The following is a 14,764-nucleotide window of genomic DNA, read 5'->3' as shown; positions in this document are numbered from 1 at the left end:
CTGGTCCAAAGATTTTAATTTTTTTTTTAACTTGTGCAGAGATTTTTCCATGTAAATAGAAACGATGGTTAGCGGGTTCCCTGCCTTTGCCCTCTGGGGTCCATCCCTTGGACCAGGTTGGTGCTCAGGAGAACCTGTCGGTTCTTTTATGCTATTTGGAATCAGATACATGAACTGTACATGGTTGTATCTGAATACCACATGCCTTCTCTCTTTGGGAATAAATGATAACAAGTTAACCGAATTGAGTCTGTCTGACTGCATCCCTGGGTGGGGGGCCGTAGGAGGGCCCTGGCCACTCCTGGCTGGCCTTTCTCTGCTGTCAGGAGGAGAAGATGCTCACAGGATGTTGACCTGATGGCTTCTCCTGGACTTTAGGGAAGGACTATGGGGTGCCACCCAGGTGGGGTCAGTGCCTGGAGGTTAAGGTCTCGACAAGCCAAGGACTTGATTCTTCTTGGCCTACATCTTTACCCACCTGGTATCTTGTTTTTTAAATTACTTTTGGCTGTGCTGGGTGTTGATTGAGGCACACAGGCTCTTTGTTGCCGTGCACGGGCTTTCTCTAGTTGCAGAGCGAAGGCTTATTACGGTGGCCTCTCTCGTTGCAGAGGCACAGGCTCTAGAGCGTGGCTCAGTGGTTGTGGCACACAGGCTTAGTTGCTGGACCAGGGATTGAACCCGTGTCTTCCTGCACTGGCAGGCGGATTCTTAACCACTGGACCACCATGAAGTTCCCCACCCATCTTCATCGAGCACCTACTCTGTGCTGGGTGCTTGAGGTTCAGAGGTGGCCAAGACAAGGTGGCCTTGCCCTTGTGGGACTCATGGTCCCTACAAGTGCAGGAAGTGTTAGGATGAGGGAAATCCGGGGGCCTGGGAGAAATGTGCCTGGGGAGGTGACATTAAGCTGTGACTAGAGGGACCTCCCTGGTTAACACTTTGAGCTTCCAGTGCAAGGGACACAGATTTGATCCCTGCTCGAGGAACTAAGATCCCACATTTTGTGGAGTAGCCAAAAAAAAAAAGGCATAAGCTGGGACAGGAGAGGTGACCAGGAGTTGGCTGGGGGGCAGGGAGGCACAGCAGCACACGAGGAAATGGTCTCCTTGCAGCGGAACGAGTGAAGAGCCAAGGGTGGTTGGCAGGAAGTGAGTGAAAATGCCGGGGCCAGTCAGGGAGCCCTGGGAGCCTTGTGGGGGCAAGGGCACTGCCCTGAGTCACAGGAGACCCCCTGGCCTGAGCTGGAAAAGGGCCTGTTGGAAGGACACCAATTAGCATGGGGAGCAGAGGAGGAGCTGAGTTCCAGGTTCCAGGACAGACACCCCGGGGGAGCATCCTCTGTACCTGCCCTCCAGCATGTCCCGCTACAGACAGGCTCTGAATTTGGGAACTTGGACCACTCAAGCTCCCTTGTTTCTCCTTGGAGGAATAGTAGGGGCTTACCCAGATGGAAGAATTGATGCTTTTGAATTGTGGTGTTGGAGAAGACTCTTGAGAGTCCCTTGGACTGCAAGGAGATCCAACCAGTCAATCCTAAAGGAAATCAACCCTGAATATTCACTGGAAAGGCTGAGGCTGAAGCTGAAGCTCCAGTACTTTGGCCACCTGAAGTGAAGAACTGATTCATTAGGAAAAACCTGATGCTTGGAAAGATTGAGGGCAGGAGAATGGGGGACAGAGGATGAGATGGTTGGGTGGCATCACTGACCCAATGGAGATGAGTTCTAAAGTAACTCTTCTAGAGACCACTGTAGCTTCAACCCCAGCAAGTCGCACTTGGACAAATTACTTACCTGCTCTGCTTCAGTTTCTCCTGGCAACTGGGTGATAATAGTATTCCTTCTTGATCTGTTGCGAGGTTTCTGAGTCCGTGTGGTTAATGGGTTAATGATGGTGCTGACCCTGTTAGGATCAGGGAAAACATCTTAAGAGTTTGATGCACAGGATGTCTTTATCCTTTTTTCTCTGGCTGCTCCGGGTCTTAGTTGCAGCATGTGGGATCTTCACGTGTGTCATGCGAACTGTTAGTTGTGGCCTGTGGGCTCTAGTTCCCCGACCAAGGATCAAACCCGGACCCCCTGCACTGAGAGTGCAGAGTCTTAGCCACTGGACCACAGGTAATTCCAAGACGTCTTTATCTTTTATCACAAATTAAGCTTTGCTGTTTTGAACTTGGGTTGGCACTGGGATCTTCAGTCTGTGGGTCAGGATCCTGCACCAAAAGTGGGTGCCAAGGAAGGAGTGGGAACGTCACATCAGGGGAGCTGGGCAGCCCTTCCCCTGCCTAGGAAGAAGGCATGCTTTTGTGACTGCCCGTTTAGGGGGGCTTCTGCATGTTTTATCCGTTTAGCTAAGTTAACTCACACAAATGGACAAGTGACATGAAGTTTCCTGCCAAGTAACTAAGGATTGGAGATACTACTAATAATGCAAACACCAATAAACCAGAAGAAAATGGCAGAGCCAACACTTCCATGGCTCAGAGGGGCTTTGTGGCTGCAGCAATGATCCAGTTAATCAGCTCGAACAGGAAGTCAACAGCAAGCACACACACTGAAAATACCTAGAGATCTCTGAAAATTTTGAAAATGGATTAACCCTGTGCCCATTAAGGATGAGCTTGGCCTTAAGTACATTGTGCTTCGAAGAGTGAGCTTATGGTGGTGGTTCGACTATTTCAGTTCAGAAAACATTTTCATATTGGGAACGTGAGTGGCAATTTGTGTGGCTAGGCATGCAGACACGGAAGCACTTGGTGCGCTCTGGAAAGGGGATTAATCCCTGTGGAGGAGTGGGGTGTCCAGGAAGAGGTGGCAAGAGTGCCAAAGCAGGCACTGAGAGGGTGAGTTGACTAGGAAGGCTGCCAGATAGACGGTGTGTGAGCGGGAGGGTCGCTGCCAATTCTAAGGGCCTTGGAGACAGTTGGTCTGGAGACTTACATCTGAGGGCCTTCGGCATCCTACCTTTGAAAGTCGGGCCAATCCTACTCTTTATCACTGGCTTTGTCTGTGACCGGCTGTGTGACCTTGCAGGTCATCTGACCTCACTCCTGCACCTTTGTTTACTTATCTGTAAAATGGGCTGTAATAATAGGGCGGACCTCAGAGGACTGTAAGGATTCAATGAGAATCTGGAACATCCCACAGGACCGGGCTCCCAGTTAAGACCCAAACAAAGGAGGTGAAGGTTATCGTGAGGTGGATGAGGCCAGGAGAGGAGGAGATTGCTCAGGAGGGAGGGAGGGAGTGTGTGTGGAGTCAGAAGAGGACTCACACAGGTGGAGGAGGTGATCTCAGCCCTTGTGAGCAAAGCGGAAGAGGACAGGTGGGAAGGAGGAGGCGGGGGTGGCGCCCCTCTCCCCTGGTTTATCTGAGGACTTCCCTGGAGGCTGTTGGAAACCACACAGCCAGGAGGTGGGGGGCACGGGGAACCAAGCCTGTCTTGGTTCCAAAGCCAATCCCAGCAGAAGTGCCGTGGAGCAGCATGGTGGGAGCCTCGAATTGGGTCCCCAATTCCTCACTTACTGCCTACATGTCCTTAAGCCACTTACCCTCTCTGAGCCATTTCCCCATCTATGAAATGAGACCATATCCCCTTCCTAAGGTTTGGGGAGGTTTGGATGAAATGAAGCTTGGGAAGGGAGCTGAGGTTCAAGGGCTCAGAAGCGGCCTTGCCTTCCCAGCTGTGTGTTGGTTGCTCAGTCGTGTCCAGCATTTTGTGACCCCAGGGACTGTGGCCCGCCAGGCTCCCCATCCATGGAATTCTCCAGGCAAGAATACTGGAGTGGGTTGCCATTTCCTTCTCCAGGGGAATCTTCCCAACCCAGGGATCGAACCCAGGTCTCCCGCATTGCAGGCAGACGCTTTAACCTCTGAGCCACCAGGGAAGTCCCAGCTGAATGAGAAACAAGTGCTGACCTGGATCAACAGGAGAGAGAGGAGGACCCAGGAGAAGGCTGGAGACTGGAGATGGGAGTATGGAGCTCTCCGTCTGCTCCAGTGCTCACAGGACACATTGTAATGGGTTGGACAAATTGAAGTTCCATGTATAGCTGGTAGCTCTCCTGCCAGGCCTTGGGAGCCAGACTGAGTGGGCATCCCAGTTCTGACACTCAGCTGTGTGCCTCAGTCTTATCATCCATGAAATGGGAATCCTTATACCACCCATCTCTTAGAGTGCTTCTAAGAGTTAAGTGAAGGCTTCCCTGTGGGCTCAGTGGTTAGGAACCCACCTGCCAATGCAGGAGACTTGGGTACAATCACTGAGTAGAGAAGATCCCCTGCCGAAGGAAATGGCAACCCACTCCAGGATTCTTGCCTGGGAAATCCCATGGAAAGAGGAGCCTGGTGGGCTACAATCCATGGGGTTGCAAACAGTCGGACACGATTTAGCGACTAACAGCAGCAAAGTGTTAAGTGAACTTGTAGTAAAGGATGTAGAACAGTAAGCCCTGAAGTGTTAGCTATTGTTTATTATGTTTATTATTATCGTCATTATTAGTCGAGGACAAAACAGAGCTCTTTCTCTATGCTATTTATTATAAAATGCATACAGAATAACACAAGTCAAAGGAGAACAACCCAGTAAACCTTCACAAACTGAACAGTATCACCCACAGAGGCTTCCTTGTGACCCTCCTAGTCACTACCAACCTCCCACCCACAACCCAGGCACCACCCTGGCACTAACTTAGCTCAGTTTCCTCTTTTTGTCCTTTATATAAATAGAATCAGACAGTGACTCTATAACTCTTTCACAACTGGTTTCTTCACTCACCATCATGTTTTGTGAAATAACCCAGGTATGTCGCTGGCAATGGTATGTCGTTTTCAATGCAACAACCGATCGATCGTTATCTACTTTTGGCAGGTGAAAGGAGCCCTCTGAACCTGATTGCCCTTTGCCTTGCTCAGTACTGGTGGTGGGGAAGCAGAGCGTACAGACTTTTAAAGACACCAGTTTCATGAGTCACATGTAACTGACGTTACCCGTTTGCTGTGTTCCTTCAGGACAGCTGCTTCCTTGGCAAAGGCCAAGGCACTTTCAACTCCTTGCTCAAACCAGGCTTGAGTGGCCCTCCTAGGTAACGTGAGTGCTTGTGGCAGCTCCACCCAGGTTGGCTCCAGATGTGCAGAGAGGTGGGTGTGAGGCAGTTCAGTCCAGTTCAGTTGCTCAGTCGGGTCTGACTCTTCGTGACCCCCCTGGACCACAACATGCCAGGCCTCCCTGTCCATCACCAACTCCCGGAGTTTACTCAAACTCATCTCCACTGAGGCAGTGATGCCATCCAACCATCTCATCCTCTGTTATCCCCTTCTCCTCCCGCCTTCAATCTTTCCCAGCATCGGGGTGTTTTCAAATGAGTCAGCTCTTCACATCATGTGGCCGAAGTATTGGAGCTTTAGCTTCAACATCAGATCTTCCAATGAACACTCAGGACTGATTTCCTTCAGGATGGACTAGTTGGATCTCCTTGCAGTCCAAGGGGACCCTCAAGAGTCTTCTCCAACATCACAATTCAAAAGCATCAATTCTTCAGCGCTCAGCTTTCTTTATACTCCAACTCTCACATCCATACATGACCACTGAAAAAACCATAGCCTTGAGATGGACCTTTGTTGGCAAAGTAATGTCTCTGCTTTTTAATGTGCTGTCTAGGTTGGTCATAACTTTCCTTCCAAGGAGTAAGTGTCTTTTGATTTCATGGCTGCAATCACCATCTGTGAGAGCCCCAAACACTGTTTCCACTGTTTCCCCATCTATTTCCCATGAAGTGATGGGACCGGATGCCATGACCTTAGTTTTCTGAATGTTGAGCTTTAAGCCAGCTTTTTCACTCTCCTCTTTCACTTGCATCAAGAGGCTTTTTAGTTCCTCTTCACTTTCTGCCATAAGGGTGGTGTCATCTGCATATCTGAGGTTATTGATATTTCTCCCGGCAATCTTGATTCCAGCCTGTGTTTCATCCAGCCCAGCGTTTCTCATGATGTACTCTGCATATAAGTTAAATAAGCAGGGTGACAATATACAGCCTTGACGAACTCCTTTTCCTATTTGGAACCAGTCTGTTCCATGTCCAGTTCTAACTGTTGCTTCCTGACCTGCATACAGACTTCTCAAGAGGCAGGTCAGGTGGTCTGGTATCTCCATCCCTTTCAGAATTTTCCACAGTTTGTGGTGATCCACACAGTCAAAGGCTTTGGCATAGTCAATAAAGCAGAAATAGATGTTTTTTTCTGGAACTCTCTTGCTTTTTTGATGATCCAACGGATGTTGTCAATTTGATCTCTGGTTCCTCTGCCTTTTAGAAAACCAACTTGAACATTAGAAGTTCACGGTTCATATATTCCTGAAGCCTGGCTTGCAGAATTTTGAGCATTACTTTACTCGCGTGTGAGATGAGTGCAATTGTGCAGTAGTTTGAGCATTCTTTGGGATTGGAATGAAAACTGACCTTTTCCAGTCCTGTGGCCACTGTTGAGTTTTCCAAATTTGCTGACATTGAGTGTAGCACTTTCACAGCATCATCTTTTAGGATTTGAAATGGCTCAGCTGGAATTCCACCACCTCCACTAGCTTTGTAGTGATGCTTCCTAAGGTCCATTTGACTTCACATCCCAGGATGTATGGCTCTAGGTGAGTGATCACACCATTGTGATTATCTGGATCATGAAGATCTTTTTTGTATAGTTCTTCTGTGTATTCTTGCCACCTCTTCTTAATATCTTCTGCTTCTGTTAGGTCCATACCATTTCTGTCCTTTATTGAGCCCATCTTTGTATGAAATTTTCCCTTGGTGTCTCTAATTTTCTTGAAGAGATCTCTAGTCTTTCCCATTCTATTGTTTTCCTCTATTTTTTTTTCATTGATCACTGAGTAAGGCTTTCTTATCTCTCCTTGCTATTCTTTGGAACTCTGCATTCAATGGGTATATCGTTCCTTTTCTCCTTTGCTTTTCGCTTCTCTTCTTTTCACAGCTATTTGTAAGGCTTCCTCGAACAGCCATTTTGCTTTTTTGCATTTCTTTTTCTTGGGAATGGTCCTGATCCCTGTCTCCTGTACCATGTCATGAACCTCCGTCCATAGTTCATCAGGCACTCTGTCTATCGGATCTAGTCCTTTAAGTCTGTTTCTCACTTCCACTGTGTAATCATAAGGGATTTGATTTAGGTCATACCTGAATGGTCTAGTGGTGTGAGGCAGGTAGGAGCTAAGTGGAGAACCCTCCAAGGAAAGGGCACAACCTGGAGCGTCAGCCTCCCCCACTGTGATTTTGGGTGGGGCTCCCAGTTGAGGAGAGGCCAGAGGTCAGCAGGGGCACAGGAGTCCGGTGGGGGCACTGAGATTTGTCATGTTTCAGAGGGGAAAAAATGTTGGATGATATCCTGCCTCAGTGCCATGTGAAGATGGGTGGTCTCCTCTCTTGTTGGTGGGAGTGTAAACTGGTATAGCCTCCACGGAGGAAAATTTGGAGCTCTCTGAGTTATACAAAATCACACACCCTATGGCCTCGCAATTCCACTTCTAGGAATTGATTCGGCCTGGACACAGAGGGAATCAATGTTGTCTGTAATTGAAGCAAAAGGTTAGATGAAGGCAGCCTCCATTTCAGTCGTAAAAGTCTGTTAACCTAAAATAATTTTAAGAGCCAATTATTTTACCAGCAAAGAATTACAACATGGGACAGCAATTAATGCCAACTACACACACCTCTGCAGGAAAGAAAACTTTTTATAAAGGAATCTCTTTTATAGAGGAAAAAGGGAAGTTGGGAGAGGCTGTTATAAACAAAAAGTCCATAGGAGGAAATTGGGAGTTTGAAGTATAGCAGCTTTTCATTGGCTTAGTTTGACAGTTTCTCATTGGCTGCGCTATTGCCAGGCAAGGGGAAAAACTTTCTTCCTCCAGCTGGCAGCAGTAAAGTTCTGTCGCTTCCTGCCTGAGGTCCAAAGTACATTTTTCTCTTGGGATCTATACCGAGGTGAACTGGTTAAGTGTATAAGGACTCCCCCTTCTGGCCGCTGGCCTCCATTTAGTGAGTGTTTCCTTTATTAATTTTCACACTATCAATAAAGAATTGGTTGAACTCTGGCACATTCATTTGCTGGAATATTACGAAGTTGTAAAAAAAAAGATTTTTACTATTATGAAATCTCCAAGTTAATCTGTTAGAATGAAGCACCATGAGCTAGAAAAGCTTCCACCTGTTCTCAAAGGGAAAAATAATACTTGCTTTTCTCTGCCTGGATAGCTCTGGAAGGAAGTACAAGAAATGGGTAACCTCAGGGGACAATGAATAGCTGTGGGTCAGGAATGGGAAACTTTCATCTTCCGGACTACCTGTTCAAAAAAATTAAATATTAGAGCAACACACACATCTGGGTGCTCAGGAATTTAGTGGGGTCTGGTTATGTTCCATGACTAAGAAACATTTACTTACTTCACACCAGTCCAAGGTGTACATTTATGTTTTATGCAGTTTTCTTTAAATCATATTTCACAATCTAGAACAACAACAAAACTAACAACCCTCACTGGGTTCTGGCCGTGCACCAAGGTCAGCCTGGTTCCAGCCTCCAAGGGGCTAAGGGAGGAGGGTGGGTCCCCTAGAGCCCCCCAGGACGAGGAGGATGACCCAAACAGGTTCTTTTGGCACCCGCCCCCACCCCCTGATGCCAAAGTAGTGAGGCAAGAGCAGAGGGCAGGCCCCCTCGATCTGGCCCAGTGCCAGGCTGGCCAGGCTGGCAGCAACTCAGGGCAGCAGGGTTGCCCTGTCCACGGCCTTTGTCCGCACCTGCAGCTCTTCTTTCCTGATTGGCCTCCTCTCTATTGTTGGCGGAGGAGGTCAGGACCGGCAGCCACCTGCATTATTGATGCCCTCTGGTAAGGCGGGAGATGTGGGGGGCGGGTAGATGGAGCCTGTAGCCCCCATTAGCGCAGAGCCCGTGTGGTGTGCTGCTGAGGGCACGTCTGCGGGCAGCCGGCTCCTGAGGCGAGAAGAGGAGACAGACACCAGGAAGCCATGGGCAGGAGCGAGGGCAAAGCGCCCCAGCGCCCGGAGGGACCCGGGAGGCCCCCCTCGGGGGAGCAGGAATCTGGGTCTGCCAGCACAGACAGCGTGCCCAGCCGGGAACACCGAAAGGGCCACCATAAGGCCCACAGGGAGCCCAGCGCCAGGCGAGGCCAGGAGCCCCCCGGTGCCCACAGGAAGCCCACTGTAGGGAAGAACAGGGACTACAGACAAGCAGAGGCAGGGCCGCCGCCAGACGCCAAGGGGAGAGGAGGCAGCGGGCATGCCCGTGGGGGATGCCGGGCTAAGGAGAGGGGCAAGCGGGGGGACGGCCACGGGGGGCACCTGGAGGAGAAGGGTCTCCAAGGAGGAGGAAGGACACGCGAGCACGACCGCGGCAGAAGGAGAGGAAAACAACGGGGACGCTCGGCTCAGCGGGGCCGCCAAGAGACACAGAGCCTCGACGGGGACACATCGGGGGGAGACAGGGCCAGCTCCTGCCTGGACAGCGAAGCCCACGAGGCCCAGGAGAGCCACAGCCAAGGTGGTGGGACCCCAGAGCGGAGGCCCAACTTGGAGCAAACGGACATGGGCTCGGGGGGCACTCAAACCAGCGCAGAGTCAGCGCTGGAGGCGCCAGGAGCTCCCCAGAACAGCGACAGCCCAAGCAGCAGCGACGGCAGAGGCAGTGACAAGCCCCCCTCGCAGCCCCAGAGCCCAGAAGGATCGTCGGGGGCGAGGCCCCAGGGAGAGACCGAGGATTCCGGGACAGACCCAGACTCGAGTCAGGAGGGGGCCGGGCCGTGCCGGAGCCCAGGAGCAGCCCCAGGAACGACCCGCGGGGCCCCTGAGGCCAGCGAGGCTGACCCGAACAGAAAAGCCGCAGCTTCCAGCCCCCTCGAGGGCAGCCCCGCCTGCATCTCCCGGAGCTCGTGGGGTTCTCAGGACCCCAGGCAGGGCGGGGATGCAAGAGACGATGGGGTGCAGCCCGAAGCTGAGCCGAGGGGCGCCCCGCCCGAAAGAGCCGAGGTCTCGACCGCTCGGGGTCAGCGCCGCCAGATTGGAAAGGTGATAGGGAAGGCGCACGAGGCGGTGGGCGTGAGCAACGAGGGGTCTGGGGGAGACGGGCCGCGGGCCCCAGCGCCGCTGGCCGCCCTAGTGGCGCTCCGCAGGCTCCGCGCGAGGCCCCCGCCGGACCCCGCTCCCCAGGCCGCCGGGCCCCGCCGCGGCAGCCTCAAGGACCGGCTCGTGCGCGTAGCGCGGGCCCTGGGGCTCCTGCGGTGGCTGCGGCTGCGGCTCCAGCGGCGCGCGGGCGGCGCGCGGGGCCCCGGGACCAGCGAGGGGACGAGCCGCGGGCAGGGGCCGCGCCGCCGCCGTCTAGCGCTGAGCCTGGCGGGCGTCGCGGGGCTGTGGGGGCGACCAAGGCCTCCCCCTGGCGGCGGCCCGAGTTCCCCGCAGGTTGCAGAAAGCCCAGCTCACGACCCATCGGAGGACGAGGACCCGACTCCAGATCCCAAGTTCGCCGTTGTGTTCCCCAGGAGCTCAGAGGAAGGGTCCGCGGACGCCCCCGCCGGGGAGGGGCGCGATTGGTCCTGTGCTGGGGCGTCTGCGGACAGTGCAGGGCGCAGGGCCAGTGTAGAAGGGGTGGCGGAGTCCCCCCGCGGCTCTCTCGGCCCGAATCCCCACGAAGAGCCCCCAGTCGACGAGAGCGGCTCCAGCAGCGAAGCGGAGCCCGAGACCTTGGGAGCCGCGGCTCCGGTGCATTGGGCAGAGGGCTCGGACCCTCACAAGGACCCCAGGCTTGGCACCGAAGCACTGCTGCCCCGACTCACCTTGGAGACCCGCCGGCTGCCGGAGGGAAGCCCCGGCCCCCGCGGGTCCTTGAGGGATCGGTGGGAGCCAGAGGACGAGGTGGAGGAGGCGCTGGAGAGGGACCTGGAGCTGAGTCTCGTGCCCGGCCCGGAGGAGCCTCCTTTTCCCAGCGGCGCCGACGGCTGGACCGTGGGGGAAGGCCTGGAAGACACCGAGGACCTGGCCCGGCTGCGGTGAGTGGGCGCGGCCCCAAACCTGCCCTGCCTGGGTCACACCTTCTCCTGTTCCACCCTACCTCCGATTTTTATGGAGGGTCTCCTTCGAAGGGGTTTTGTCATACAGGGTCGTCAGGCTGGAAGGGGCAGGAGAGGGGTGAGAATTCAGATGCCCTTTTTTCTCTAATTGGCACAAAGCTTCCTTCTGGCTCAGCAGCCTAGTCCTGCCTGTAGCCCCCACGGTAGGATCTCTTGTTCAGGAGGGGCGAGTCGGGGGAGGGCTGTGTTATGGACAGGCTTGGAGAGGCTGCGGGACTTGGTGGAGGTGTCTCTGCAGCCAGCTAACCCAGGACCTCTTTCTGCTCCCAACTCCCCTCTCCTCCACCCCACGGCCCTGCAGGCCAGTGTGCGACAGCTCCGTGCTGCTGTGTCTGAAGAAGAGGTTTCACCTGGGCCGAATCTACGTAAGGGGGACCCAGGAGGGGGTGGTGGTCTGGAATTCCTTTTCCCCTGGGGTCAGAGGGCCCTCTGGGCACACACACCCCAGAGTGTCCCCCTCCATCCTCCCTAGGCTGGGTGCTGAACCCTGCTCCCTCCACATTCTGATGAGAGCTTTCACTGTCTTCCTAGACCTTCGGGGGGCCCCTCCTGCTCGCTCTGAACCCCCGCCGGGCCCTGCCTCTCTATGCACCTGAGGTCCTGGCCAGCTACCACCCTGGGAAGACCCCCAACACCACCCCGTATGTGAACTTGCCCCACTAAGCACCCACCGGGTGGCTACCTCAGCATGTCACACTGACTGAGGTCAAGGGAACTGTGAGCAGGACCTGGCGTCGCTGGTAACCTTCTCTCTCATCTGCTTCCACTCTCCTCCCCCAGACACATCTTTGCCGTTGTGGCATCGGCGTATAGCCTGTCTGAAAGCACTGGGCAGGCCACCTGCATCCTTCTGGGGTGAGTAGTGGCTGAGCCCTCAGGCCACGCTGAGGGCTGGGAGGAGGGCGATGTGAGGTCCGTATTTGAAATTGCCTGTCTGGTCCACTGCTGGGCAGCAGCTCTGGCCTAGCTAAGACAGTGCCCTTGGGGACTTTTTTTCTGTTTGGCCTCCTTGCCCTGGATCTATGTTTCTGTATTTCTGGGAGCCTCCCTTAGGGTGGGAATCACTTCCAGGTGGGCACATCCCTGCTTTGGGGCTCATTTAGGGGTCACCCTATGTGCCCCTTCCTGGAGGCCCTGCCAGCCCTTCTCTCCTGCAGTGGGCACAGCGGCTCTGGGAAGACAGAGGCAGCCAAAAAGATGGTGCAGTTCCTACACAGCCTGGAGTGGGAGCAAAGGGAGAGAGGGTGTCGGGTGAGGGGCAGCTCGCCATGCCCAGGGGTCCAAGAGGGACCTTCCCACTCCTCTGGGCCAGGAGAGTGGTCTTCAGGCCTCTGGCTTCTCCTCGGAGGCAGCCCCAGGCATGGCCTACTGCGGGGCAGGGTGGGCTGGGGAGACCGACCCCTCTGTGGGCCGACAGAGCCCCCACGTACTGTCCTCGTCTGGGATGCCTCATTCGGGGCTGCTGCGCCCAGAGATACTTGAATGTCCCCCCCACCCACCCAGCTGGACACCGTGCTGCCCCTGCTCAGCAGTTTTGGCCATGCCAAGACAGTCCTCAACGCCAATGCCAGCCGCTTCGGCCAGGTCCTGGGCCTCTGCCTGCAGCAGTGAGTGACGGGGGTCCAGGTGGGCAGGGGCACCCACGGCCAGTTCCCCAGATTGGGAACCCGAGACTGCCACCCTTGGGTCCAGCCCTCGGTGGGCCCTGGGCCGCGTGTACCCTGGGCACCCTCACCGTGTCCTGTGCCCACAGTGGGGTCGTCGTAGGTGCTTCTGTGTCACATCACCTGCTCGAGACCTCGAGGGTGGTGTTTCAGGTACGACCCCGGCCCGCTGCTCCCAGCGCAGGGGAGAGGGAGGCGCTGTGACCCCTCGTTCCCCTGGCCTGCCTTCCCCCGGGGGCTTGTCCTTGCTCCCCGGGGCACAAGACCCGGCTGCCGCTCCCCCTAAGCCAGTCCTTCTCCCCCGAGGCCCAGGCTGAGCGGAGCTTCCATGTTTTTTATGAGCTGCTGGCGGGGCTGGACCCCGTGGAACGAGAGCAGCTCTCCCTGCAGGGGCCAGAGACCTACTACTACCTCAACCAGGTGAGGGGAGGCGCTCCCCAGTGCCGGGCGACAGGGCCTGCCCAGGGAGGGGTCCCCACTCAGGGTCTAGGCGAGGGAGGCTGAGGGAGGCTCAGCAGGCCCCTCACCCCGAGCTCTGCTGTGCTTGGCAGGGCCGCGCCTGCAGGCTCCAGGACAAGGACGATGCCCAGGACTTCACAGGACTGGTGAGGGCCCTGCAGGCGCTGGGCTTGTACACCGAGGAGCTGACCGCCGTCTGGGCTGTGCTGGCCTCCGTCCTGCAGCTGGGCAACATCTGCTTCTCCTCGTCAGAGGTGAGCTTCCGTGGAGGTGCTGGTTTGGTGGTTTGGCTCATCTGCATCACCGGTGGTAACCTCAGAGTGCAGGAGGCCACCCGCAGGGCCTCACTGCTGTCTCGGAAAGTGGATGGATTTCCATCTTTTTTTTTAATAAATTTATTCATTTTAATTGGAGGCTAATTACTTTACAGTATTGTAGTGGTTTTGGATTTCCATCTTATAAACAAGAAAACTGAGACTAGGGTCTTCTGCCTCTATACTAATCCCATCCCACTAAGGCCCCACCCTAAGACGGGCGCTTGGTGTTAACTGAGCGGCTATGATGTACCTGGGACTTCACGTGTGTGTGTGTGTGTATTTGGGTGGGGGGTCTACACTGAGCACTTTGCATGATCTTAGTTCCCCAACCAGGGATCAAACTTATACCCTCAGCAGTGACAGAGCAGAGTCCTCACCACTGGACCATCAGGGAATTCCCTACATAGAGTTTCTTTTTTTTTAATATTTATTTGGTTGCACCAGCTTTTAGTTATGGCATGAGGGATCTAGTTCCCTGACCAGGGATCAAACCTAGGCCCCTTGCGTTGGGAGCATGGAGTCTAAGCCACTGGACCACCAGGGAAGTCCATTTAGTGCTCCTGAGAACACCGTCATATAAAGCTTATTATTTCCCCTCTAACGACAAGACAGTGGAGGCTCAGAGAGAGGAAGAGACTGGTCGGGGCCACCAGCTAGCACAGAGGTAAAGTCGGATTCACACTCAGGCTCTCAGAGTCCAGAGCTAGCCACCCCCCGCCCACCCAGGTCTACCTCTGGGTCACGGGCACCTTTCCGGTCTGAGCGTGGCGCTGCCCCCGTCCATGGGAAGCAGCCAGTCCACAAGCAGAGTGCTCCTTCCTCCCTCCCGCCTCCGTCCAGAGGGAGTTCCAGGAGGTGGCCGCCGTGTCCAGCTGGGCCGAGATCCATGCTGCAGCCCGGCTGCTGCAGGTGCCGCCCGAGCGCCTGGAGGGAGCAGTCACCCGGAGGGTCACGGTGAGCTTGGGGGTCCTGAGCAAGGGGGCCTGAGCAGACCACCCAAAGGCTTGGGGAGCCCTGGGGTGGGCCTTGGGCCTGGCACACCAGCTGCACATTCTCTGCCCTCAGGAGACGCCCTATGGCCAGGTCTCGAGATCCCTGCCCGTGGAAAGCGCCATCGATGCCAGGTAGCCCTGGGGACATGAGAGAGCTGGGAGTGGGCCTGGCCCCTGCTGCACGGGGCTCACT

At 54.9% G+C, this 14,764-nt stretch overlaps 1 protein-coding gene across 1 annotated transcript in view; it reads left to right on the top strand.

Annotated features, from left to right (window-relative positions):
• The first annotated feature begins 8,693 nt into the window (after positions 1-8,693).
• MYO15B (myosin XVB) overlaps positions 8,694-14,764 on the top strand; it is a 30,161-nt gene continuing 24,090 nt past the window's right edge. Inside the window, exons 1-10 of the mRNA XM_027519362.1 lie at positions 8,694-11,058; positions 11,441-11,504; positions 11,671-11,780; positions 11,920-11,994; positions 12,297-12,390; positions 12,643-12,746; positions 12,893-12,956; positions 13,355-13,516; positions 14,420-14,533; positions 14,645-14,703. Coding sequence (XP_027375163.1) covers positions 9,026-11,058; positions 11,441-11,504; positions 11,671-11,780; positions 11,920-11,994; positions 12,297-12,390; positions 12,643-12,746; positions 12,893-12,956; positions 13,355-13,516; positions 14,420-14,533; positions 14,645-14,703 — 2,879 coding nt within the window. The 5' untranslated portion in view covers positions 8,694-9,025. The remainder of the gene's footprint in view (positions 11,059-11,440; positions 11,505-11,670; positions 11,781-11,919; positions 11,995-12,296; positions 12,391-12,642; positions 12,747-12,892; positions 12,957-13,354; positions 13,517-14,419; positions 14,534-14,644; positions 14,704-14,764) is intronic.

Source organism: Bos indicus x Bos taurus, chromosome 19 (genome assembly GCF_003369695.1).
Source record: "Bos indicus x Bos taurus breed Angus x Brahman F1 hybrid chromosome 19, Bos_hybrid_MaternalHap_v2.0, whole genome shotgun sequence".
In the NCBI taxonomy this organism is placed as follows: domain Eukaryota; kingdom Metazoa; phylum Chordata; class Mammalia; order Artiodactyla; family Bovidae; genus Bos; species Bos indicus x Bos taurus.
This window is presented reverse-complemented; position numbering and strand designations above follow the sequence as displayed.